At 52.8% G+C, this 26,980-nt stretch overlaps 1 protein-coding gene across 7 annotated transcripts in view; it reads left to right on the plus strand.

Moving 5' to 3' along the window:
* The window catches only part of si:ch1073-396h14.1 (disintegrin and metalloproteinase domain-containing protein 10), a 177,162-nt gene that overhangs the window by 15,321 nt on the left and 134,861 nt on the right, over positions 1-26,980 (plus strand). For all 7 annotated transcript variants that reach the window (XM_052037889.1, XM_052037890.1, XM_052037886.1 and 4 more), the window contains exons 5-8: positions 14,009-14,109; positions 14,854-14,976; positions 20,065-20,157; positions 21,163-21,331. In XM_052037889.1, the coding sequence (XP_051893849.1) occupies positions 14,009-14,109; positions 14,854-14,976; positions 20,065-20,157; positions 21,163-21,331 (486 nt within the window). The remainder of the gene's footprint in view (positions 1-14,008; positions 14,110-14,853; positions 14,977-20,064; positions 20,158-21,162; positions 21,332-26,980) is intronic.

Raw genomic sequence — 26,980 nt, forward strand, 5'->3', positions numbered from 1 at the left:
GCCCCTCCCTCAGGCATCACCGTGCAGGAAGGGGATTGGTGAGGCGAGGGTACAATTCAACACTAACTCACTCACAGAGCCAGCGGCAGACGGCTGTCTTCACTCTCCGCCCTTACAGCTTGTTGGCTGTTCACTGAGCCCCGGCTCTATCCCTGACCCCAGCCCGGCTGTGTCCCTGACCCCAGCCCGGCTCTGTCCCTGACCCCAGCCCCGGATCTGTCCCGGACCCCAGCCCGGCTCTATCCCTGACCCCAGCCCCGGCTGTGTCCCGGACCCCAGCCCCGGATCTGTCCCGGACCCCAGCCCGGCTCTGTCCCTGACCCCAGCCCCAGATCTATCCCTCACCCCAGCCCGGCTCTATCCCTGACCCCAGCCCCGGATCTGTCCCGGACCCCAGCCCCGGATCTGTCCCGGACCTCAGCCCGGCTCTATCCCTGACCCCAGCCCCGGATCTGTCCCGGACCTCAGCCCGGCTCTGTCCCGGACCCCAGCCCGGCTCTGTCCCGGACCCCAGCCCGGCTCTATCCCTGACCCCAGCCCCGGATCTGTCCCGGACCCCAGCCCCGGATCTGTCCCGGACCTCAGCCCGGCTCTATCCCTGACCCCAGCCCCGGATCTGTCCCGGACCTCAGCCCGGCTCTGTCCCGGACCCCAGCCCGGCTCTGTCCCGGACCCCAGCCCCGGCTGTGTCCCGGACCCCAGCCCCGGATCTGTCCCGGACCCCAGCCCCGGCTCTTCCCTCGCCCCTCTCCGCACAGCCCCCCGATTGGGGAGCCGGAGCTTTGAGCAGGGACGGGGGGGTGACGGCAGGGGGAGCACACGGTCCTTGCTGGGAATGGAGTGGGTTCCGCCTGCCGCTGGTGGAAACACGGGGGGCAGGATACGGCGGGGGGGTGGGGGGGAGGTGGGGGTTCTCCGGTCTGCTGGACCCAACAGAGGTCGGTACCGTGCGGGAGTGAAGCGCTGCCGGTCCCGTCCTGCTGCACCGGCGGCTGTGAAACTGTCCCCACTGACCCGTGAGGCTGTGGGTTCAACAGAGCCCTCAGTCTGCTCCCCTTCAAAGGGCCGGCATTCCCGGAGCCGAAGGGCTGCCGTGTGTGTCAGGCCGGCTGGCGAACCTTCTCAGCCGTCCCTGGAAACAAACCCGCCTTTGATTTCGCCTCGGCATCGATTTGAGACTGACCCCGGTGGCCCCAACATAAAGGCAGAAGCAAATCACCGACTGCTGCTGTGGGAACTGCCTGGGAGAGCCGAGGGGAGCTAGAGAGGCCGGCCCCGTCCGAAACAAGTAAACCCCAGGAGATCAGGATGAACCTCACCACTTGGGAACCGTGTCAGGGGGCTGTGGTGGGGTGGGGATGGGGTGGGAGCAGGCCCCTCTGCCCAGCCCTCGCCCCTGCCTGGAGCAGAGGGGGTCCTGACAGGGGTACACAAACTTCTGAGCAGGATAGGTGGATAGGAAGAAACTTTTCCCCATGGCAGAGGTGTCCCAATCCAGGGGTTTGGAGGGGATGTTGTCGTCCGAATGGTGGCTGAAGTTTGGGGCTGGTGGGGGGCAGAGACCCCCACCGCATTTAAAGAAGTATCTGGGCCAGCACTTGAATCACCACAGCGTGGAAGGCGAGAGGCCAAGTGCTGGGAAATGGGGTTAGTATCGATGGTCGGCATGGACATGGTGGGCCGAAGGGCCTGTTTCTGGGCTGAGTGACTCCATGGCACACTTTGGTACCATCATCACAAATGAGGGCATGAAAACCTCCACCAAACTTTGAGGAGGCAAGGGTTTAGAGAGTGTCAGTGAAACATCAGGGCAGACAATCTGGCTCCCAGGGTGAAGGAGGTGACCCTGGGAGCGATGTGCACAGTGGTGGACATCCTCCAATGTTCTTCAGACCCTCTGCAGTTCCTGCAGGTTGGAAATTTGCAATGGCACAGAAGTTGGTGGTGTTGTGGATCATGAGGAAGGGTTTCTCAGGTACAGCAGGATGTAGATCGGAGGGAGAGTTGGCCCAGCCTTGGAAGGTGGAACTTAGCCTGACATGTGTGAGGGATGTCAGCTCGGGGTAGGACTCACACAGTGAATGGTAGGGTGCTAGGGATGATGAACCTCGGGGTCCAAGTGTATAGTTCCCTGAAGGTGGCAACACGGTGGTGAAGGAGGCATAAGGCATGGACTCCTTCATGGTAGGGCAGGCACGGTAGTGCAGCGGTTAGCGGAACGTTATTACAGTGCCAGCGACCCAGGTTCAATTCCTGCCGCTGTCTGTAAGGAGTTTGTACGTTCTCCCCATGTCTGCGTGGGTTTCCTCCGGGTGCTCCAGTTTCCTCCCACATTCCAAAGACGTACGGGTTAGGAAGTTGTGGGCATGCTATGTTGGCACCAGAAGTGTGCTGACACTTGCAGGCTGCCCCAGAACACTGAATGCAAAAAGATGCATCTCACTGTGTGTTTTGATGTACATGTGACTAATAAAGAAATCTTATTTTATACATCGGGGAAGAGAACAGAAGAGATGGGAGGTTATGTTGCAACTTTACAAAACGCTGGTTAGACCACACCGGGAGCACTGCGTGCAGTTCTGCTCACCACACCCTGGGAAGGACGTGGCTTGCTGGGGAGAGTGCGGAGGAGCTTCACCAGGATGCTGCCTGGATTGGAGGGTTTAGTTATGGGGAGAGATTGGATGGGATGGGTTTGTTTCCCTGGAGCGAAGGAGGTTGCGCTGTGGGCTGGCAGAGGTGTATGAAATTATGAGAGGCATAGACAGGGTAGGTAGTCAGAATCTTTCCCCATGGTAGGTGTATCAGAAACAAGAGGGTGTAGGTTTAAGGTGAGAGGGCATCTGTCACTCTAAACCTATGCACCCTAGTTTTGGACTCCCCTACCCTGGGGAAAAGACTGTTATTGTCCACCTTATCTCTGCCTCTCATAATTTTAAACACTTCTATAAGGTTGCCCCTCATTCTCCTACGTTTCAAGGAATAAAGACCCAGCCTGGCCAACCTCTCCCAATAACTCAGAGCCTCGAGTCCTGGCAACATCCTCGTAAATCTTCCCTGCCCTCTTTCCAGTGTAACCACATCTTTCCTATAACAGGGCGACCAACACTGTACACAGTGCTCCAAGTGTGGCCTCACCAACGACTTATACAACTGCAACATAATGTCCCAGCTCCTGTGCTCAGTGCCCTGACTGATGAAGGCCAGCAGGCTGAACACCTTTCTCACCACCCTGTCTATCTGTGACACTGCTTTCAATGAACTATGCATTTGTACTCCTAGGTCCCTTTGTTCCATTACACTCCCCTGTGCCTGACCATTCACAGTACAAGTCCTACGCTGGTTTGACTTTCCAAAATGCATCACCTCACTCTTACCTGTACTGAAATCAATTTGCCCACTCCTCGGCCCACTTCCCAAACTGATCGAGATCCCCCCGTGATCTACGATAACCTTCTTCACTATCAACAGCACCTCCTAGTTTTGTGTCATCCACAAACTTACTGATTAAGCCTTGTGCATTCGCATCCAGATCATTTATATAAATAACGAATAACAAGGGTCCCAACACCCCCTGCGGCACACCACTGGTCACTGGCCTCCGTTCTGGGAAACAACCTTCAACCACCACCCTCTGCTTCCCACCTCCGAGCCAATTTTGAATCCATCTAACTAGCTCTCCCTGGATTCCATGGGACGGAACCCTCTAGAACAGTCTACCAAGATCACAAGATCACAAGACAAGGGAGCAGAAGCAGGCCATTCGGCCCATCGAGTCTGCTCCAAGGAAAAGGGAAAAAATGGGAAATGAGAAATGGGGGGGGGGGGGAAACGATTCTAATCCCAATTTCCAGACTTATCCCCATATCCTTTGATACCCCGACTATTTAGATATCTATCTATCTCTTCCTTAAACACCCCCAATGATCTGACCTCCACTGCTGTACCTGGCAAGGAATTCCACAATTTAACCACCCTCTGGCTAAAGAAATTTCTCCTCATCTCTGTTTTGAAACTGTACCCTCTAATTCTAAGATTGTGCCCTCTGGTCCTGGACTCACGCACCAAGGGAAACAGCTTGGCCACATCTACTCTGTCCTTTCCTTTCAACATTTTAAATGTCTCTACGAGGTCCCCTCTCATTCTTCTGTACTCCAGTGAGTACAGTCCAAGAGCCGACAAACGCTCATCATACGTAAGCCCTTTCATTCTGGGAATCATCCTCGTAAATCTCCTCTGAACCCTCTCCAACATCAGCACATACCAAGTGGGACCTTGTCGAAGGCCTTGCTAAAGTCCAAACAGACGACATCCACTGCCCTCCCCTCATCTACCCTTTTGGTTTCCTCTTCAAAAAACTCTAAAAGATTCGTCAAACATGACTTCCCCCACACAAAGCCCTGCTGACTCCTCCTAACCAGACTCTGTCTATCCAAATGCTGGTAGATCCTCTCCCTCAGAATTCCCTCCAGTAACTTCCCCACTGATGTCAGGCTGAGCGGCCTGTAGTTCCCTGGTTTGTCCTTTCTACCCTTCTTAAACAACAGAACAACATTAGCCACCTTCCAGTCTTCAGGAACTTCACCAGTGGCAAATGATGAAGCAAATATCTCCATAATAGCCTCCACAATTTCTTCTCTAGCCTCCCACAAAGTTCAAGGATGCACTCGGTCAGGCCCTGGGGATTTATCCACCTTAATGCACTGTAAGGCTGCAGATACCTCCTCCCTGGTAATATGAATGTTCTCCAAAACATCTCCACCAGTTTCCCTCATCTCTTGAGCAACCATGATTTTCTGCTCAGTAAATACCGAAGAGAAATATTCATTAAAAATCCCACCCATCTCCTGTGTCTCAAGACGTAGGCAGCCCTGCTGATCTCCAAGGTGACCGACTCTCCCTAGCCACCCTTTTACTCTTGATATAGCTATAGAACCTCTTGGGATTTTCCTTAACCTTACCTGCCAGATCCATCTCATACCCTCTCTTTGTCCTCCTGATTTCCCTCTTAAGAGTATTCTTAATCTTTTTATAGTCATCAAGGGATTCACTCATCCCCAACCTCCTAAACCCCATGTATGCTTCCTTCTTTTCCTTGACCAGAGCTTGAAAATCTCTCATCAGCCAAGGTTCCGTAAACTTGCCAGGTTTATCCTTCACCCTAAGAGGAACATGCTGCCCCTGGACTCCTGATATCACACTCTTAAAGCCTCCCACTTGCCCTTCATTCCTTTCCCTTCAAACAGGCTCACCTAATCGACCTCTGCTGGATCCTGCCAAATTCCTCCAAAATTAGCCCTGCTCCAGTTTGGGACCCTGACCTGTGGACCTGAAATATGGTTACTGGAGCCAAAGTGCTCCCTGACTGACACTTGTCACCTGCCCTGCCTCGTTCCCTGACAGGAGGTCCAGTATTGCACCCTCTGAGTAGGGGCCTCTATATATTGACTCAGGAAACTTTCCTGGACACATTTCACAAATTCCACCCCATCCAGGCCCTTAACACACTGGGTGGCCCAGTCAATACCGGGGAAATTAAAATCTCCCACTAATAAACCCCTATTATTCTTACAACTATGAGCAATTTCTCGACACACCTGCTCCTCAAGTTCCTGCTGACTATTGGGGGATCTATAATACAGCCCCATCAGAGTGACCTTCCCTTTCTTGTTTCAAAGTTCTACCCACATGGCCTCACTGGACGATCCCCCAAGAATGTCGTCTCTAGGCACTGCTGTTACATCCTCCCTTATCAAAAAGATAATGCCCCCCTCCTCGCTTCCCTGTTCCTCTGTCACACCTGTAGCATCTGTATCCTGGAACATCGAGCTGCCAGTCCTGTCCTTCTCTCAGCCATGGTTCTGTTATGGCCTTAATATCCCAGTCTCCAGAGCCAATCCACACTCAGAGTTCATCTGCCTTACCTGTTAAACGTTGTGCATTGAAATAAATGCAGTTTAACTGGGTATTCCTTTCCCTGCCTTTACTGTGCCCCTGGCTATCCTGATTACTGAACTTGCTCTCACTGGCTACTGCTTTATCCCATGATTTGCTCCTGCTCAGGGACCCACCTCCCTGCCAATCCAGTGTAGCAAATTTCCCTGCAAGGATATTGGTCCCCCTCTGGTTCAAGTGCAACCTGTCCATCTTGTACAGGTCGCCTCTATCCCAGAAGAGATCCCAATGGTCCAAGAACCTGAATCCCTGCACCAGCTCCTCAGCCACATATTCATCTGACCTATCTTTCTATTCCTGGACTCACTAGTACGTGGCACTGGGAGTAATCCAGAGATCACTCCCCTCCAGGACCTGTTTCTTAACTTCTTACCCAACTCCCTGCACTCATTCTGCAGGACCAAATCCCTTGTTCTGCCTGTGTCATTTGTACCAACATGTACAACGACTTCTGGCTGTTCGCCCTCCCTGTCAAGTGTGTTCTGTAGCTGCTCAGAAACATCCTTGACCCTGGCACCCGGGAGGTAACACACCATCCTGGCGTCTCTTCTGTGACCACAGAATCTCCGGTCTGTCTCCCTCACTATCGAGTCTCCTATCACTATCGCCCTGTCTGAAGGCACCCTTTCCCTCTGAGCCTCAGGACCAGTCACAGTGCCAGACTGCTGCTGCTAGCCCATGAAAGAACATCCCCAACAACAGTCTCCAAAGAGGTCTACCTGTTAGTGAGGGGAATGGCTGCAGGGGAACCCTGCACTGACTGTTTCCTGCCCTTACTTCTCCTGCTGGTCACCCACCTACCTGAAGCCTGCACCTTGAGTGTGACCACCTCACTAAAACTCTCATCTGTGAAACCCTCGGCCTCTTGGATGATCTTGAGACATCCAACTGTACCTCCGGTTCCTTGACCCGGTCAGTCAGGAGCTGCAGCTGGGTGCACTTCCCACTGGTGTGGTCATCGGGGAGATGGTGAAGTTCCCTGTCTTCCCACATCCTGCAGGAGGAGCATTCCACTGGAGCTGGGGATAAAACAGTGGGATTGTGGATAAAATTGGGATTGGGAATAATACACTGGGAATTGGGGATAATACAGTGGGATTGGGGATAATCCACTGGGAATTGAGAACTGTTTGACAGACAGGGAATGGAGAGAAGGAATAACCAGGTCCTGCTCCGGGTGCAGGCAGTGCCTGGGGTTCACCAGACCCCCCGCTGTTCACAACGTATCAATGAGTTGGATGAAGGATCTAAAGGTAACTTCTCCACGGTTGTGGAGGAGACAAAGCTGGAGGCTGTGAGCTGTGAGGAGGACACAGAGGCTCCAGTGTGAATGAGACACGTTGGGTGAGTGGGCAAGTACGGGGCAGGTACAGTTCAGTGTGGATAAATGTGAGGGTACCCACTTTGGTCTAAGAACAGAATGGTTATTACCTGAATGGTGACGGACTGGGAAAGGGGAGGGGGCAGTGAGCTCTGGGTGTCCTTGTCCACCAGTCAGTGAGGGCAAGTGTTGGGGTGCAGTGAACAGTTGGAAAGGCCGTCAGTGTGAGGGGGTGGAGTACAGGAGCAGGGACGTCCTACTGCAGCAGGACAGGGCCTTGCTGGGACCACAGCCGGAGCGTGTGTGCAGTTTTGGCCTCCTTATCCGGGGAAGGGTGTTGTTGCTGTGGAGGGAGAGTAGCGGAGGTGTCCTGGGATGGCAGGAGCAACGTGTGAGGAGAGATTTCTCCACCCAGAAGCTGGTGAACCTGTGAGTTCTCTCCCACACAGGGCAGTGGAGGACAAGTCATTAAACACCTTCAAGGAGGAGGCAGAAGTATTTCTAAATGCCAAAGGGTTTAGGGGTACGGGGAGAAGGCAGGAACGGGGTGCTGGTGTGGGTGACCCACCCTGTGGGGTATGGGATCAGAGGGCCGAATATCCTCCTGCTCCTACTTCCTACGTTTCCACGTTTCTGTATCCATGATCGAGACCATCAGACATCTCACCTCGCCAACCGAGCCAAGCCAGCCTTCCGCAGCCTCGTGCGTACATCTGCAACTGCCCGTCGATCTGCTGTTGTATCCTGTAACCTCACCTCACTCCTTTACCCCAATTAGTTGACAAAACTCAACGTAACCCCAAGGTGTTGCTGACATTGTATTTACCCCCCCCAGGTAATGATTCTCGCCCAGGCTCCGCCTTCATTGAAAGGACAGAGTTTAGCCTCATAAATGCTGGAAACACTCAGCAGGTCGGGTGTGGAGAGAAAACCAGTCAACGTTTCAGGCCTGGGACCCCTTACTCAGAACCAGGACAGAGAAACAGGTTGGGTTGAGGTAGCAGAGAGGGTGGGGAAGGGGAGGGGTGGAACAAGGGGAATGTCTCTGATGGGGAAAGGACAGATGCCCTAATGTGGTGGTCAGGATCAGAAGAAGATTCTTTGTGTAGTGTGTTGCCAGTGGTGATCCTGAGGGACACTGCCAGACTACACTGAAACGAGGAAAAGCTGAGCCAGGATGATGGCATTTCAGAAATGGCTGGTTCTGAACAAAGGAGGGAGAATTCAGTGTCGAACTCTCCCAACGTCAGGCTGCAATGTGCCCGGGGGAAGGTGAGGTGTTGTTCCTCAGGCTCGCAGGAGCTCATGGTACAGGAGGCCACAGGCAGAAGGGGCAGAGTGGGAGTGGGACGGAGAATTAAAGTGGCGGAAATGGGAACTGAGGGTCGCCCCTACGGACTGAACACACACGCTCCACAAAGCCGCCACTTGTCTGGTTTCTCCAGTGCAGAGGAAACCACACTGTGGACACTGAATGCAGCAGCCTAGACTGAAAGACGAGATGCTGAATCACTGTGCAAGCTGGAGTTTCTGGGTTGACTGGATTATCCTGTTCTGTTGTTCTGTCCCTGCAGGATCTCCGGGAGAACTAAGTAGGGGTGGTGCGGCTTCCAGTTAGTGGGGGTGGGGGAGATTGCAGTGCCAGGAGTAGGGGCCGGGGAGATCTCCGATGAAGAGGTGCTGGTGTTGGGAAGAACCTTGCACTGGGTGCCCTGACGCACCCAGCCGGTGCAATGGATCCAATTGTGTTGAAGGATCATCAACAGGCATTGGACATGTTGGTAATCAGAAGCTGAGAGTGCAGTTAGACACCATTCAAGAAAGAAAAGTACATGGTTCCCTGAAAGTGGCAACACAGGTAGACAGGGTGGTGAAGAAGGCGTTTGGCACGCTGGCCTTCATTGGACAGGAGTACAAGAACTGGGAGGTCATGTTACAGTTAGACAAAATGCTGGTTAGACTGCACTTGGAGTATTCTGTGCAGTTCTGGTCACCACACTATAGAAAAGATGCGAGAGAGGGTGCAGAAAGGATTCACAAAGATGTTGCTTAGACTGGAGGGTTTGAGTTATAAGGAGGGATTGATAAATTGGTAAATTGTTTTATTGTTGTCACGTGTACCGAGGTACAGTGAAAAACTTTGTTCTGCATGCCATCCATACAGATCATTTCATCACATCAGTGCATCGAGGTAGTACAAGGGAAAACAATAACAGAATGCAGAATAAAGTGTCACAGTTACAGAGAAAGTGCAGTGCAGGCAGACAATAAGGTGCAAGGCCATAATGAGGTAGATTGTGAGGTCAAGAGTCCATCTTATTGTACAAGGGGACTGTTCAATAGTCTTATAACAGTGGGATAGAAGCTGTCCTTGAGCCTGGTGGTACGTGCCCTCAGGCTCCTGTATCTTCTGCTCGATGGGAGGGGGGAGAAGAGAGTATGACCTGGGTGGGTGGGGTCTTTGATAATGCTGGCTGCTTCACCAAGGCAGAAAGAGGTAAAGTCCATGGAGGGGAGGCTGGTTTCTGTGATGCGCTGGGCTGTGTCCACAACTGTTTGCAGTTTCTTGTGGTCCAGGGCAGAGCAGTTGCCATACCAAGCTGTGATACATCTGGATAAAATGATTTCTATGGTGTATCAATAAAGATTGGTGAGGGTTGATGGGGACATGCTGAATGTTCTTAGCCTCCTGAGGAAGTGAAGGCGCTGGTGAGCTTTCTTGGCCATGGCATCTACATGGTTGGACCAGGACAGGCTATTGGTGATGTTCACTCCTAGGAACTTGAAGGTCTCAACCCTCTTGACCTCAGCACTGTTGATGTAAACAGCAGCATGTGCACCACCCCCCTTCCTGAAGTTAATGACCAGCTCTTTGGATAGGCTGGGACTGTTTCCCCTGGAGCAGAGGCGGCTGAGGGGTGACCTTGTAGAATCACGAGGGCAGAGGTAGGGTCGATAGTTTCAGTCTTTCTGCCAGGTACTGGACCCTTAAAAGGGGAAGTTTTTCACACAGAGGGTGGTGGGTGTGTGGATCGAGCTACCAGAGGAAGTGTAGGGGCGGGTACAGTTACAATGTTTAAAAGACATTCAGATAGGTTCATGGCTAGGAAAGGTTTAGAGGGATATGGGCCAAATGCAGACAAATAGAATAAGTTTAGATCGGGATCTTGGTCAGCTTAGATGAGTTGGGCTGAAGGCCCATTTCTGTGCTGTATAATTGCAGGAATCTATGACTCGATGATATAAAAGCTGAGCACAGCTGAGGCAGAGGGGCTGTCCCGTGCTGAACTATCAGGGTGTACAAGTGAGGCAGACACGGCAGACATCAGCTTCAGTACAACCTCATCAAATCCTCTGAAGAGTCAGGGAGATGAGGGGCACTGGAGAGGGGACTGAGGCTTGGGGCATCCCCCTGCGCATCACGTCTCGGAAGGTTTGGTTGAACAATGATCAATTTCGTCGTGCAAAACTGAATCAGATAATTTTCTGAAAATACAACTCCCGCTGATACACACCAGTTACTAATAAACCACAGAGGAATGTCTCTGTTCCAGGAGTGGTTGAAATGTGGACGCTGTTCCCACAGGAATTGGTTGAGATAAGTAACCATGATATTTCCAGTGGGAACGCAGATGTGAATGTGACAGGAGTGCCTCGGGGTTCGAATGAGGGAGCCCTGAGGACTGTTTAGGCTTTGAACCCTGCTGCTGTCTCAGTCCTGCGTGTAGTCTGTGTACAGCGAGCGGGCTAGGACCAGATATTCCACCTCGGCTGAGGAGTGCAGGGCGCTGGGGGTGACTCCCTGCTTCCTTGTCTGGGGTCTTTAATATCGCTGGGACCCTCAGTTCAACATCTTGTTGGAAGAGGGTGACTCCAATGGAACACTAGATCTTGGGCACCAGTTCTGGGCTGGGACTTGAAGCACCGACCTGGCTGAGAGGAGGGAGCCCTGCCAAGATATGGCTCACACAGAGAAAGGCACCAGTCTAACAATGGAGGTGTTTGTCAATGGTTGCCACACAAGCAGGAGTCCCTGTGTACTGTGTGAGCCGTGAGCGGGATGTAATGCAGAGTCCTGCGTGTGCTGGCAGGGTTTGACCGCCAGTAACCCCTGCTATTCACAGTCTCCCTGTCAGTCACAACCCACTGCTCAGCCTCTTCCCAACACCGACACACACACAATTCACCTCTCACCACCTCCTTCCTCCTTCTCACCTGGACATTGCTTATTTCTGCAATCAGTTTTTAACATGTAACTTTGCTTATTCAGAGAATTATATCCAAGATAGCTTGGATATTATCTACACAGGTTATAGTTAAGAGACAGGCATCCCTGGAGAGCTGTTGCTAGTCAGAAAGTCGGGAGCTTTGATGTAAGGAGTTGTGATCTGCATTGAACCCCCAAAAGCTGCAGGGAAATAGATTCAATAGCAACTTTATTAAAGCACTTGAAGAGGAGAATGCACAGTGTAATGGGACGTGAGCAGGGAGCAGAACTAATTGGAAGGTCTGTAAAAGAAACTCAGCAAGGACTCAAAGCAAAAGAGTCCAAACAGTGCGGCACAGTGCAATGCTTCCCAGGCGCCTCTGTAGAAGGGAAGCTGACGGCCAGGGTGTGGGTGTGTTTGACAAGGGGTCAATGAACTGTAAAAACCTCTGAGCTCTCTTCCCAGGGAGCAGCGGCTCCTCGTGATTGGCCAGTCCTGCCCGCACGGCAGTCAGGTGACTCCCTGCCATTGGACGAGCTGAGTGAGCCGGTTGGCAGGGCCAACAAGTTGCATTTTTAATTCTGAGTGAACAAGTTAGTACACAGTGTGAGTATTTGCAAGTGGCAGGTTGCCATCACATTCATGCTCCCTGGAATTGCTTTGAATTCCATCACCCAGCAACCACACAGGGCCACAGGGAGCCATTAACCCTTTGATTCCCACTGGGCCTGTGTACTCCCGTTACTTGGGAGGGGCAAGTGGGCATGTTGGAGGTACAGCCGGGGAGGTGGGTGGGAGGGAGTGGTGGGGGGTGGTGTCCACCACTAAGCCCCGTCACAGTAAACGCCAACCAACCCCCTGTGTATGGTTGCAGAAGTCCCTGCTGGGTACGGTGCCGAGTGACCACTTCAGTGGGAACAAGAACCGGGCTTCACACTGCCCTGCTGGGTCCACCCCTCCCCGGAACCGCAGAGACCCAGGGAGACCCAGGTCCAGCCCCACTGCTGCTGAAGGCTTAGGAACTCATGGATTCAGGCTCCGCTCCAGAGTGGGGTCTGGGTGCTCGGGGGAAGTCACTTCTCACAGGAGATGTTAAACCACCATCCTGTGGCTTTCAGATCGACAGAAACATCCCGAGGCGTCGTTGGTGGGGCAGAGGGCTCCCTGCTGATGTATTGGGCAGTGCTTAATCTGCACAATTCATCGTCCTACAGCATGGAAGAGGCCCTTCGGCCCACTGAGTCCATGCTCATTGACACCAATCCTGCGCCAATCCCATTTTACCCTCCTCATGTGTCCATGGGAGGAAACCGGAGCAACCAGGGGAAACCCACGGGGTCACAGGGAGAACGTGCAAACTCCACACAGACCGTGGTCAGGATCTAACCTAGGTCACAGGAGCTGTGGGCAACAGCTCGACCAACTGGCCGTTATCGTTTCAGGGATCTTGCTGTGCACAAACTGGCTGCAGTGTTCTCTACATTACTAAAGGGGCTTCAACTCAGATGTATTTTGGGGGCTTTAAAGCACTTTGGTTTGTCCAGAAGGCACTTTGTAAATGTTGCTCTTTTCAGCCCAAACCAACAGTCCCCCTGACTTCAGACGGGACGATCCAATGAGGAAGAAGTGAGCGGTCTGGTTTCGCAGGGAGTTGCTGGGTTCCTCTGCACCCACTGCCTTTTGTGAAGAGATTGAATAAGCTGGACTTTAATGCTCCAGAGTTTCAAAGAACTAGAGGTGACCTCAATGAAATGTACAAAATTGTCAGGGTAGGGAGGGGAGGAAGTTTGCACTAGATCTGGGAGTCATGGTCTCAGCATAAGGGGCAGGTCATTTATGACAGAGATGTGGAGAAATGTCTTCACTGAGATGGCAAATCCTGTGAATTCTCCACCCTGGAGTCCTGTGGAGCCTCGGTCACTGGCTTCATTACAAACATACACACCCAGCCTTGTGATTGCTGGATGTTTCATGAACCGAGGGAAATGGGAAAAGGGCAGGAAATAGGCTGAGGTCACAGACCAGCCATGATCTTGTCTCAAGACAAAGCAGGCTCGAGGGGCAGACAGTCCCTGATCACAGTTCTGATGTAGGGCTCGCTATTTTGCTGACTAGGTGAAAGGTATCGACCACTGGCACTGCGCCAGCACGTATAATCTGTTTGAAGCATCAGAGTAAGTGCTGTGTGTGGACCAGAGTCACGGATATCTCTTACAGAGCTGGAGGGCAACAGATCTTCAGAAGAGGGCAGCTGATAACAAAGTGCTGGAGGGACTCAGCAGGTCAGGCAGCATCCACGGAGGGAAACAAACAGTCGACGTTTCGGGTCGAGACCCTTCCTCAGGGTTGATGATGAGGGGTTGATTTCATCCGTGTGCGTTCTGAACCTGAAAGACAAACCCAAAGCAGTGTGCCACTGATGCGTTGCTGTCAGTCGCTGCATCATGTGGCCCCAGGGAGCTGCAGGTTGTGTTTAGTCTGTACGGCCTGGCTCTCGAGAACCTCTGACCCTTTCCCGTTTCAGACTCCTCCCACTTCCAAGGCCGGGACACCAGCTGTTTGAGTCGGCCTGTGCTCAGGATGTCACCCCGTCACCGGCAAGATTTCCGGGAGCATTCAACACAGGCAAGTGATTCCAAGAAGCAGCTGCACTGGACAGTGTAATCGGAGGCCTGGGTTCCCGGGGAATGGCCGGTGGGGTCTCTCTGTGGGTGGGGCGGTTGTTTATCCACCAGAACCACCATTCTGCCATCGTACCTCACTGGTTAGTCAGCTAGTGGTGCATTTTGCATCATCCTCCCACACGGGACGGGATGTGATGGCACGAGGGAAGGTGCAGATGTTGTCAGATGTTGCCAGATGTTGCCAGGGCTGTAAAATCGTAGCTCCAAGGACAGACCGACCAGTCTGGGAGGTTTACTTTGGACAAAGAGAGAGATTTCCTCCTGGTGTACAAGGTTTTCACCCTGGCAGAGACTCAGGGACACAGATTAAATTTAACAGTGGGAGGTTTAAAAGGGAATTGACCAAAAACTTTGCCAAGGGGTGGGGTTTGGAACTCACTGCCTGACGGGGGTGTGGAGGCAGGAAACCTCATTGTACACAGATGGGGCCCGGGTGAGCTCCTGAGGGCCACAGGTCAAGAGCTGGGAGGTGAAAGTATCCTAGAATCCAGACTTGGGTACAACGGGAGGAATGACCGTAATAATCCAAAGAGTTGTCGCGACCCTTTCCCCATGCTTGGAGAAATGGTCAGCCTCCTTCCCCATCCCTCCCTGTTCATGCTCAGCCCTACTGTCTGGATCGTGTCCACAGATTTCTCCACACAAAGCATTCTGCACACTTCTGATTCATCTGATTCTTTCACAGGAGCCCCTGCATTCCAGACCGGAGCGGAGTGTTGACTACTCTCGGACGACCTGCTTGCTGCACCTGTACGCTGACCACCTTTACTCCCAGCACCTGGGCAACAGTGAGAGCATCACGGCTCAGGTAGCAGCTCAGTTCCACACAACACCAGTCCCACATCAAACACAGCCACCTCTGACACACCTTGACACCCCCCGCTGCAGTCTGACATTGTACACTGCAGGGTAACTCTGACACACCCAGCATCGTGGTGTGATACTGTTCACCACACACCTTACACACTGCAAGTGTGTAACCTTGAGGGGGATATAGGAACTGTGGCATTGCTGCTCAAGGAAGGAGAGGCAGAGAAAACAGGGAAACCAGTTGGTATTGGAATTGGTTTATTATTGTCACTTGTACAGTAAAAACTTGTCTTGCATACTGTTCGTCAGGTTAATTCATTACACAGTGCATTGAGGTAGTACAGAGTACATTGAAGTAGTACAGGGTAAAAACAGTAACAGAGTACAGAGTAAAGTGTCACAGCTACAGGGAAGTGCCGTGCAGGTAGACGATAAGGTGCAAGGTCACAACAAGGTAGATCGTGAGGTCATAGTCCATCTCATTGTATAAGGGAACCATTCAATAGTCTTATCACAGTGGGGTAGAAGCTGTCCTTAAGTCTGGTGGTACGTGCCCTCAGCCTCCTGTATCTTCTGCCCGATGGAAGAGGAGAGAAGAGAGAATGTCCCGGGTGGGTGGGGTCTTTGATTATGCTGGCTGCTACACCAAGGCAGCGAGAGGTATAGACAGAGTCCATGGAGGGGAGACTGGTTTCCGTGACATGCTGGGCTGTGTCCACAACTCTCTGCAGTTTCTTGTGGTCCGGGGCAGAGCAGTTGCCGTACCAAGCCGTGATGTATCCAGATAGGATGCTTTCTACGGTGCATTGGTAAAAGTTGGCGAGAGTCAAAGGGGACATGCCAAATTTCTTTAGACTCCTGAGGAAGTAGAGGCACTGGTGAGCTTTCTTGGCCGTGGCATCTACATGGTTGGACCAGGACAGGCTATTAGTGATGTTCACTCCCAGGAACTTGAAGCTCTCAACCCTCTCGACCTCAGCACCCTTGATGTAGACAGGAGCACGTGCACCAGCCCCTTTCCTGAAGTCAATGTCCAGCCCCTTTGTCTTGCCAACATTGAGGGAAAGGTTGTTGTCATGACACCATTCCACTAAGCTCTCTATCTCCTTCCTGTACTCTGACTCATCATTTTTTGAGATATGGCCGACAACGGTGGTATCATCTACAAACTTGTAGATGGAGTTAGAGCAGAATCTGGAAAACAGAGAAACCAGTTGGTCATCGGTCATTGAAAAAATGTCAAAATCTATAACTTAGGATGTACTAACTGAGCCACCACGACATTATAAAATGAAAATGGTGTGTGAGAAATTTAAAGTATTTGTACCGACCCTGAGACTGCAACCTTTGACCTCTACAATCTGCCTGCAGGATCTCATCTCCCTTTTAATTCTCAGGTGGTCCTCATTAACGCCCCCAGTGCTCCAGCTACTGACTCCATGTAGGTCCTGAGGAAAGGTTGGGATCTCAAACCCAGCACCAATTTCACCTCCCCCACAGTCCTCCCGTCTGCTTCTGGGACTGGGATCACCTCCACCAGTCAGCGGGCAGCACGGGAGAGGATGCTCCATCACCGAGTCTCCAAAACCCTTCCAGTCACTGGGAGGACAAGCAGACCAATGTCAGCATCAGGACAACATCAGTGCCCCAGTTACACCCCACCCATGTCCTTGGTACCAATGTGACCGCAACACCTTGTTCTTCACCTCTCCCTTCAGGGTGTTCTTGAGCTGTTCAGTGACATGGTTTACAGTGACGCTGGTACAGGGAGACCACATCTACAGTCACAACTACAGTCACTTGTCCCACAGTTGATCGAATCCCTACCAGTACTGCTCTTCACTCTTCTTGGGGATGGGGTGATGTGTGAAGCCACGGGTCAACATCGATTGGAGTTTAGAAGGTTGGGAGGTCATTTACTGAAGCTCAGGTTTCCAAGGGAGATTGAAGGGTGGCTGCAGTGAGGAGGTTCTCCCTAGTGAGGGTATCTAGAACGAGGGAGTAGATTCAGAACAAGGGACCATCCATTTAAGAGAGGAAAAGGATTTTTTTTGTCCAGGAGGGTTGTGACTCTTTGGAATCATCCTCCCCCCCTCCAAGCCACGCCCCCACCCCAGCTGTGGAGTCACTGAATGTGCTCCAGATGTTGATTATACTCCAGGTTTTGGGATTGAACTAAAGGGATTCAGGGGGAGCAGGGAGACTGACAGGAGGGAGGTGAGGGTTGGATCAGTGACAATCTCATTGAATGGCAAGGCAGGTGAAGGAGCCAACAGACGGCTCCGGGTTCCCATGTACAGCGATGTACTGCACCCAGCACTTGGGCCTCCTGCCGCTGGCTTCCCAAACCGGCCGTATCCCCACCCTCCCCACCCCACCCCTTCCCACCCTGTGTCCCCCCCTCCCCACCCCACCCCTTCCCACACCGTCCCCCCCTCCCCACCCCACCCCTTCCCACACCGTCCCCCCCCACCCCTTCCCACACCGTCCCCCCCTCCCCACCCCACCCCTTCCCACACCGTCCCCCCCCTCCCCACCCCACCCCTTCCCACACCGTCCCCCCCCACCCCACCCCACCCCTTCCCACCCTGTGTCCCCCCCTCCCCACCCCACCCCTTCCCACCCCAGCCGTACCCCACCCTCCCCGCCCCACCCCTTCCCACCCTGTGTCCCCCCCTCCCCACCCCACCCCTTCCCACCCCGTCCCCCCCCCACCCCACCCCTTCCCACACCGTCCCCCCCTCCCCACCCCACCCCTTACCACACTGTCCCCCCCTCCCCACCCCACCCCTTCCCACCCTGTGTCCCCCCCTCCCCACCCCACCCCTTCCCACCCTGTGTCCCCCCTCCCCACCCCACCCCTTCCCACACCGTCCCCACCCCACCCCTTCCCACACCGTCCCCCCCCTCCCCACCCCACCCCTTCCCACACCGTGTCCCCACCCACCCCACCCCACCCCTTCCCACCCTGTGTCCCCCCCTCCCCACCCCACCCCTTCCCACCCCAGCCGTATCCCACCCTCCCCACCCCACCCCTTCCCACACCGTCCCCCCCCTCCCCACCCCACCCCTTCCCACACCGTCCCCACCCTCCCCACCCCTTCCCACCCCATGTCCCCCCCTCCCCACCCTCCCCACCCCACCCCTTCCCACCCCAGCCATATCCCCAGCACGAGCCAACTGCTCCTCTGTAAATGCCCAGAGCCCTGATACCCAGACCTGATGCCCCTGGGTCCAGTTGTCCTACCCCCACACCCCCACCAAGCCCACCCCCGGTGCTCTGCCCACTCTCCCAGCAGTGGGCTGTGAGTTCCCTGTTTCCCTTTCCTGGCTGCACCGCCGCGGTACAGGTGGAGGAACGGTCCTGGTGCCAGGGTAACCAGAGTACCAGGGTAACCAGCCCAGAGCAGGAGGTGGTGCGACTGTAGGTTAGCTGGACACCAGCTTTGGAGAGTCTGCAGGCCCTGCATCTCCTGATCCCAGACAGCTCTCTCACTGTCTCAGGTTTCCAAATGCTCTGTTACTCATAGATTCCACAACCTCCACCCCCCTCCCCCCCCCCCCCCACCGCCCCACAGATACGAGAGCCAGGTCTGCAGCTCCCTGCTGCTCCTCTGGTTCAGGGTGTGGGATGGCTTAGAATGGGGATTATTTCTGAGTTGCATTATTTTAGAGTAAAAGTTATTTCAGAGAGAGGATAGTTTCAGTGTGAAGGTTGGACTGGAGCAAAACACAGTCTGCTGGAGGAACTCGATGGCTCGAGCAGCATCTGTGGGGAGAGAGGAGCTGTCCACGTTTCATGTCAAAACCCTGCATCAGGATTTGAAACGTCGACAATTCCTCTCCCCCCACAGATGCTGCTTGACCCACTGAGCTCCCCCAGGAGATTCCAGATTTCAGCAGCTGCGGTCTTTGCGTCTCTTGTTTAGACTGGTGATTGGTTTAGAATGAAGTTTAGTTCAGTGGAAGTGAATGTGACTTCACAGCTGGATTAAAATAAGTTGAAGTGAGAGTCCCTGATTAAGTGTGAGTAGCACCGGCTGGCACCCTGATGTGGGAGGTGAGGTGGAAGGATATCGAGCTGTCGTCTGGGATGGGAGACGGTGCGCCGGAGAAATGTCGACCACCATTTACTGGCCAACCAAGGCCGTTTACTTTTGACAAACCTTCCAGCTGATGGATGATCCCAGTGCGGGACATGGCCTCTGTGCAGCCTCATTAAGTCCAAATGTTACAAGCTCCAGTGCAAGCTCAGAGCTGACCTTTCTTCACCACTCAGTTGTACCGTCCATTCCAGAGTGTTCACCCATCTCACAGTCTGAAGAACAGGAGTACTAGCTTGTAGATCTGGCTTGATCCGTGATGCTCAGGTCTTGGAGATAAGGCAGGCAATGCACAAGGTCCAATGAAACAGCTCAGCATTGTTTGTGGCTCAGGGTGGGACCTGTCCATTTGAAAGACAGTTCAGCGGGAGCTGCCGGCCGTTTTTGTGGACCTTCCAGAGGCACTGATGCACTTTTGTAGCTGGGTCTGGCCTTAGGCTGTGGACCACAGGCATGGGAAACCTTTCACAGGAAAACAACAAACTCCGGGGGGGGGGGGGGGGGGGGAATGCTTCAGACTAGAAATAAAGACGCTTCATCTGAAGACTTGCAGCTGTTTATATCAACAGAAGTGATGGTGGGTAAGCTGCAGGAGTCAGGGTAGATCCGAGAGCAGCAGAGGAGATCAGGACAGTGCCAGGAGCTGCCATGGGCTGCAGTCCGTTCCACCCCCTTCCTTGGTCAAGTTGCAGCACGATGCTTTCACTTTAGTGAGTCGTAGCCGGACTGATGTGGGCAGAGATTTGTTTCACCACCATTCAATCTGACTCTCTGAACATCAGCCAGAAGCCACTGTCCATCATACAGCATCGTCTGGTTGTTGGCAACAAAGGTCACGTGACCAATTGCCCCCAGTGGCAATTAACATTGATCAATATCAGCACTGGTGAATCACTGCAGCCACTGGGAACCACGATGTGAAGGAAAGGCGTTTGTTGAGGAGAAGTGTTTAACCCGACCTTAATGCTTTTGCTTTCCTGCAGATTTCCGGTTATATAAAGGCAGTGAATAAAATATACGAAAATGTGAACTTTGCAGGGATACGTCAAATAAATTTCAAGGTGAAAAAGTTAGTGGTGAGTACCATTGTTCAGGTAACTACTGAGACACGGGCAATGGTAAGATTCACACCTCTGGAACCTTGTACAGATGGTTTATTCTCCCTGTGACAAGATGTATCTATTGTAGGGTCCGTGAGGGAGCAACCTGCTGCTTCTGATCCGCGACCACAGGAAGGCAGTAATAATGCCACTGAGAGTGTTTTGTAGTTATGATATGTTGTTACATTTCCCTTTTAAAGACACTGGTTCTGTTCCCTCTTTAGGCTACTGTGTATAGTTATGAGCATTATCAAGTGCAGATGTTGGAAATCTAAAATAAAAATAGAAAATGCTGGAAATACTCGGAAGATCAGGCAGCATCCGTAGAGAGGGAATCAGAGTTAATGTTTCAGGTTGATGACCTTTCAACAATAGTCAACATTTCCATCAATTTCTGCCTTGTTCTAGTTTTGCTTTAGTTCTGAGCAAGCTCAGGTGTATATGAGAGAGCGGCCACGGCCCCAGCAGTGACGGTGTGCAACTAATCACAGCATCATTCAGACTTTGTAATCCAGCGAATATTCATTCAGAGCTCACCGCGGCAGGTGGAGAAATTGAATTCAGTTTGGAAGGGACACGGAGCCGGCAATGTCGGTGACATCGTTACCGTAGTAGCAGCCCCGATTTCCTCTTTTCCATTTCCTCAATCACATTCATTCCAGATTCCAAAAATTAGGAAGCTTTCCGACTGTGTCCACCCGAGGGAGAGGGAGGAATCTGGGATTCCCCTGAAGCACCAAACTGCTGCCCCTGCTCAGTGTGACCCAGTCTGTACCGCAGGATGTCTGTAACCGCTTCACATCTGATCCTTAAGGCACTAACAGCCGGTGTCGCCTAATGTCATCAGCCTAACCTTCCGTCCGGGACAGGCGGGGGGAGTTCCATCAGTGGCACCGCGCTCTCCTCCAGCCCCTGGCTGGGGGTCTCTGCAGCCTCACTGGAAACGGATCTTCCTTTTCACGCTTGACTTTTCTACTTTAGATCGACTCTGAATACAACGAAACCAACCCCCTTCACAGCCGCTTCCTCAGTGTGGAGAAACTCCTGGACCTGTTCTCCAAGAGGGATTGGAGCGACTACTGTCTGTCCTACCTGCTGTCAGACCGCGATTACAACGGCATCCTGGGGGTCGCCTGGCAGGCGAGACCAGGTACGTTTAACCCGGAGCTGGGAGCATTGTCACTCGGGAAGGGCAGGAGCACACTCCCTGGGGACGAGGGGGGGGGGAGTCCAGCAGCTGACTGCAGGAGGTGTGAGGCACCAGGTAACCCCAGCCCGAGAGAGAACCCACAGTCAGGGCCCCACCCCATCAGAGAACTCCCCTCAGCTTCGCCCACACTTCACTCGCACTAGCTTCCTCAGTCTCTCAGTCCTGCTGCAGGGTCTCGACCCCAAACGTCGACAGCTCCTTTCCCCCCACAGATGCTGCTCGACCCGCTGAGTCCCTCCAGCAGATGGTTTGTTGCTCGGACGTTCTCTCGTTCTCAGTCCTGATGAAAGGTCTCATTTAAAACATTAACTTGCTTCTCTCTCCACAGCAGCTGCCTGACCTGCTGAGTGTTTCCAACTTTTTGTGTTTTTGATGCAAGGAGTGTGTGTTTGTGTGTTTATCTGTCTGTGGATGTGTGTGGAAGTCAGTGAGTGAAGATGTATCTGCATTTCAATGTGTGTGGGCATCCTGTAATCACAGTGAGTACTTGTCCAGTGAGAAAATACATGCTTCAACATACAGCTGTGTGTAGGGGGCTGTGTGTGTGTGTGTGTGTGTGTGTGTGTGTGTGTGTGACCGTGTGAGGGTATGTGTGTCTCTCTGTCTGTGTGTCTGTGTGTGAGTGTGTGAGTGTGAGAGTGTGTGTGATTGTGTGTGGTGTGTGTGTCTGTGTGTGTGAGTGCGTGCATGTGTGAGGGTGTGTTTGAGTGTGTGAGTGTGTGTGTGTGAGTGTGCATGTGAGTTTGTGAGTGTGTTTGAGTGTGAGTGTGTATAAGTCCCTGTGTGCCTCCATGAGGGAGAGAACACTTGATTCAGGATGTGTGGTGTAGGGATGGGATTGGCATGGAGGGTTGCAGAACCTCATGGTGCCTGGTTTCAGAGCAGTGGTGGCTGGATCAGAGCGGCGTGGGAACAGAGGGGAGGGGTTTCCGGAAGTTAGGGAAATCGGTGTTGATGTCATCATGTTGGAGACCACCAAGGCAGAATATGAGGTGTGTTTAGTCTCAACATTGGCAGTAGAGGAGGCTGTGGACAGACGTGTCAGTGTGGGAATGGAAAGTGAATTAAAATGGCTGGGAGATCCTGGCTGGTACAACAGATAAGGGGAGTGTGGTTGATGTCATCTGGCAAGTTGGCAAATTGGATCCAAAACTGGGATGGCAATAGGGCACAGAGGGTGGTGCGGAGGGTGGCTTTTGTGATTGGAAGCCTGGGATCAGTGGTGTACCTCAGCGCTCAGTGCTGGGACCCACACTGTTTGTCAGCTACTTTAACGATTTGGATATGAGTGTGGGAGGATGTTTAGATAGTTTGCAGATGACAAAAAACAATTAGTGGTGTTGTGGATAGTAAGCAGGGTGAGGTTAGGTTAGAGAACCATAATCAGAATCAGGTTTATTATCACTGAGATATGACACAAAATTTGTTGTTTTGTGGCAGTAGTACAGTGCACGACATAAAGACACATGAATGATAGAGAAATGGGGGGCTATGTGGGAGGGAAGGGTTAGATAGATCTTAGAGCAGGATAAAATGTTGGCACAACATGGTGGGCCGAAGGGCCTGTACTGTGCTATAGTGTTCTATGTCTATGTCTATGTTACAAAAATACATAAATAGTGAAGAAGAGGAATAACGAGGTAGTGTTCATGGGTTCATGGACCGTTCAGAAATCTGACGGTGGAGGGGAAGAAGCTGTTCCTGAAACATTGAGTGTGGGTCTTCAGGCTCCTGTACCTCCTCCCTGATGGTAGTAACGAGAAGAGGGTGTGTCCCAGGTGGTGAGGGTCCTTGGTGATGGATGCTGCCTTCTTGAGGCACTACCTCTTGAAGATGTCCTCGATGGTGGGGAGGGTTGTGCCCGTGATGGAGCTGGCTGAGTCTACAACTCTCTGCAGCCTCTTTCGATCCTGCAGATTGGAGCCTCCGTACCACGTGGTGACGCAACCAGTCAGAATGCTCTCCACCGTACATCTGTAGAAACTTGCAAGAGTCTTTGGTGACATACCAAATCTCCTCAAACTCCTAATGAAGTAGAGCCGCTGGCGTGGCTTCTTCATGACTGTATCAATGTGTTGGGCCCAGGATAGATCCTCTGAGGTGTTGGTACCCAGGAACTTGAAGCTGCTCAGCCTTTCCACCGCTGACCCCTCAATGAGGACTGGTGTGTGTTCTCCTGACTTCCCCTTCCTGAAGCCCACAATCAGTTCCTTGGTCTTGCTGACGCTGAGTGCAAGGTTGTTGTTGCGACACCACCCAACCAGCCGATCTACCTCACTCCTGTACGCCTCCTCATCGCCATCTGAGATTCTGACAACAACAGTGGTGTCATCGGTGAATTTATAAATGGCATTTGAGCTGTGCCTGGTCACACAGTCATGAGTGTAGAGAGAGTAGAGCAGTGGGCTAAGCACACATCCTTGAGATGTGCCTGCGTTGATTGTCAGTGAGGAGGGGATGTTACTACTGATCCGCACTGACTGTGGTCTCCTGATGTCGAGGATCCAGTTACAGAGGGAGGTACAGAGGCCCAGGTTTTGAAGCTTGTTGATTAGTACTGAGGGGATGACGGTGTTGGACACCAAGCTGTAATCGATAAACAGCAGCCTGACTTATGTTTTGCTGTTGTCTAGGTGCTCCAAAGCCGAGTGGACAGCCAGTGAGATTGTCCGCTGTAGACCTGTTGTGACAGCAGGCAAATTGCAGCAGGTTCAGGTCCTTGCTCAGGCAGGAGTTAATTCTAGCCATGACCAACCTCAAAGCACCTCATCACAGTAGATGTGTGTGCTACCGGGTGATAGTCGTTGAGGCAGCTCACCCTGCTCTTCTTGGGCACCAGTATGATTGATGCCTTTTTGAAGCAGGTGGGAACCTCCGACTGCAGCAGCGAGTGTTGAAGATGCCCTAGAACACTCCAGCCAGTTGGTCAGCACAGGTTTTCAGTACTCTGTCAGGTACACCGTCGGGGCCTGATGCCTTGCGAGGGTTCACACTCTCGAAGGATGCTCTGAAGTCGGCCTCCGAGACAGAGATCACAAGGTTGTCAGGTGCTGTGGAGATTCGCACAGGTGTAGTGTTGTTCTTCCTTTCCTTGCATGCATAAAAGGCATTGAGCTCATTGGGGAGTGAAGCATCACTGCTATCTAGGTTGTTAAGTTTTGCTTTGTAGGAAGTAATGGCACGCAAACCCTGCCACAGCTGTCGTGCATCCGACTGGGTCTCTAACTTCACATGGAATTGCCTTTGTGCTCTCCTGATGGCCTTCCATAGGTTGTACCTGGACTACTTGTAGGGTTTTGGATCACCGGTCTTGAACGCCACACGTCTAGCCCTCAGCAGACTGCGAATCTCCTGGTTCATCCAGGGCTTCTGGTTTGGAAAAATTTGGTATGTTCTCAACTGCACACACTCATCCATGCAGGTCTTGATGAAGTTGGTGATGACCGTGGCATATTCATTCAGTTCCAAAGATGAATCCCTGAATATGGTCCAGTCCAGCAATTCAAAGCAGTCCTGTAAACGCTCCTCCATCTCCCTTGACCAGACCTTCACAGTCCTCACCACTGGTGCTGCGGTCCTCAGTCTCTGCCTGTATGTTGGGAGTCGAAGTACAGCCCGGTGATCGGACTTGCCAAAGTGCGGGCGTGAGACGGCACGGTGAGTGTTCCTGACGGAGGTGTAGCGGTGATCAAGTGTGTCGCTCCTCTGGTTCCTCTGGTGTCATGTTGGTGGTAGTTGGTCAGGGACTTCTTCACGCTGGCCTGGTTGAAGTTCCCTGCAATGATCGGGAAGGCATCAGTGTGCGCTGTCTTGTGACTGCTGATCACGGTGCTCAGCTCCTCCAGTGCCAGCCTGACGTCTGCCAGGGTGAGGGGGGGGGAATGTTCACCGCGACCAGGATGACGGCAGAGAACTCCCTCCGCAGGTAGAACGGATGGAACTTGACCCGCAGATGTTCCGGGTCGGGGGAGCAGGACTGAGACAGAACCGCCACGTCTGTGCACCACGATGAGTTAATCACGAAGCAAACGCCGCCACCTCTGCCTTTACCTGATGCTGCCGTCCAGTCCGTGCGGTGGGTGGTGCAGCCCTTGGGCTGGAGCACTGTGTCCGGAGTGCTGGGGGTGAGCTGAGTCTCGGTGAGGCAGAGTACACAACAGTCCCTTACGTCCCTCTGGTACTGCAGGCTGGCTCTGAGGCCTTCGATCTTATCTTCCAGAGACTGTATGTTAGCCAGGGGGTGGGGTGGGGGGTGGGGGGAGATGGTGGGGGTATTGATCAGTTATGATCGATACTGATCAGTTGGTAAAATGAGCAGAGAAATGGCAGATGGGAATTAATCCTGATAAATGTGAGGTGATGCACTTTGGGAAGAGTAGTGAGAAGTATCTGGACTGCACTGTGATTGTCGAGGCAGAGAAGTCTACTGACCAAGTGCTAGCAGGTGGGATTGGTATAAACAGGAACTCGACGGTCAGCAGAGACGTGGTGGGCCGAAGGTCCTGTTTCTGTGCTGCATGTCTCTGTGACTCAGTTACAGTGAGGGGATGGACTGACATGCATAGAGGGTGCTGGTATTATGGGGGGAGGTGCTTTGAAGGAGGAGCAAGGATAGGATGGGGGGGGGCCACATGTATGTGTCTGAGTGAGTGAGCAAGTGTTTGTGGTTCAGGGGGAGTTACGGTGAGCTGGGTCTAAATCAGGTTGTGTGACACTGTGTGTGGATGTATCAGGGTGTTGCACAGGGGGTGGGGGTGTTGTGTGTGAATGTATCTGAGGGAGGTGTGTCGATATATCACACTGTTCCACGGTGGTGGGAGGTGTTGCTGGCAGGACCTGCTTCTATTTTCCTCTGTAGGTTGGGTGTGTGGTGGTCTGTCTGTTTGTTGAGGGGGATGGTCTGTAGGTTGTGACAAGGTTGAGCCCTAATCCCATTTATTCCCCCCACATTCCCATCAACTCCCCCGGGATTCTGCCCTCACCCACACACTGGGGGCAAGTTACCGCAGCCAGTAAACCTGCCGACCCACACATCTTTGGGATGTGGGAGGAAACTGGAGCTCCTGGGGAACCCACGTGGTCACAGGGACAATGTGCAAACTCCACACAGACAGCGCCGGAGGTCAGGATTGAACCTGGGTCTTTGGCACTGTGAAGCAGCTACAGGCACAGCGGGCTCCGGAGTGTTGTCAGGGCCAGGAGCCTGTGCTCTCAACCCTCGATACATTGTTGAATGAATCAGATGCCTTGAAAGCTGGTCTCTGTGTCGGGATGGGGTGGGAATCTCAGGGGATCCGAGGTATATCACCCACCCAGCACTTTCCCCTCAGAATGGGCAAACATCCTTTCAGACTTGCCTTTTGCTCTTTTGTGCCAAGCCACAAATCTGTGCCGTACTGTACCATGTGCACCGTGTACACCTTACCGTGTGCACTGTTCCGTGTGCACTGTGCACATTGTTCCCTGTGCACCCTATACACTGTTCCCTGTGCACCGTGTACACTGTTCTGTGTGCACCTTGTACACTGTTCCGTGTGCACCATGTGCACTGTTCCGTGTGCACCATGTACACTGTTCCGTGTGCACCAT

Source organism: Pristis pectinata, chromosome 24 (genome assembly GCF_009764475.1).
Source record: "Pristis pectinata isolate sPriPec2 chromosome 24, sPriPec2.1.pri, whole genome shotgun sequence".
In the NCBI taxonomy this organism is placed as follows: domain Eukaryota; kingdom Metazoa; phylum Chordata; class Chondrichthyes; order Rhinopristiformes; family Pristidae; genus Pristis; species Pristis pectinata.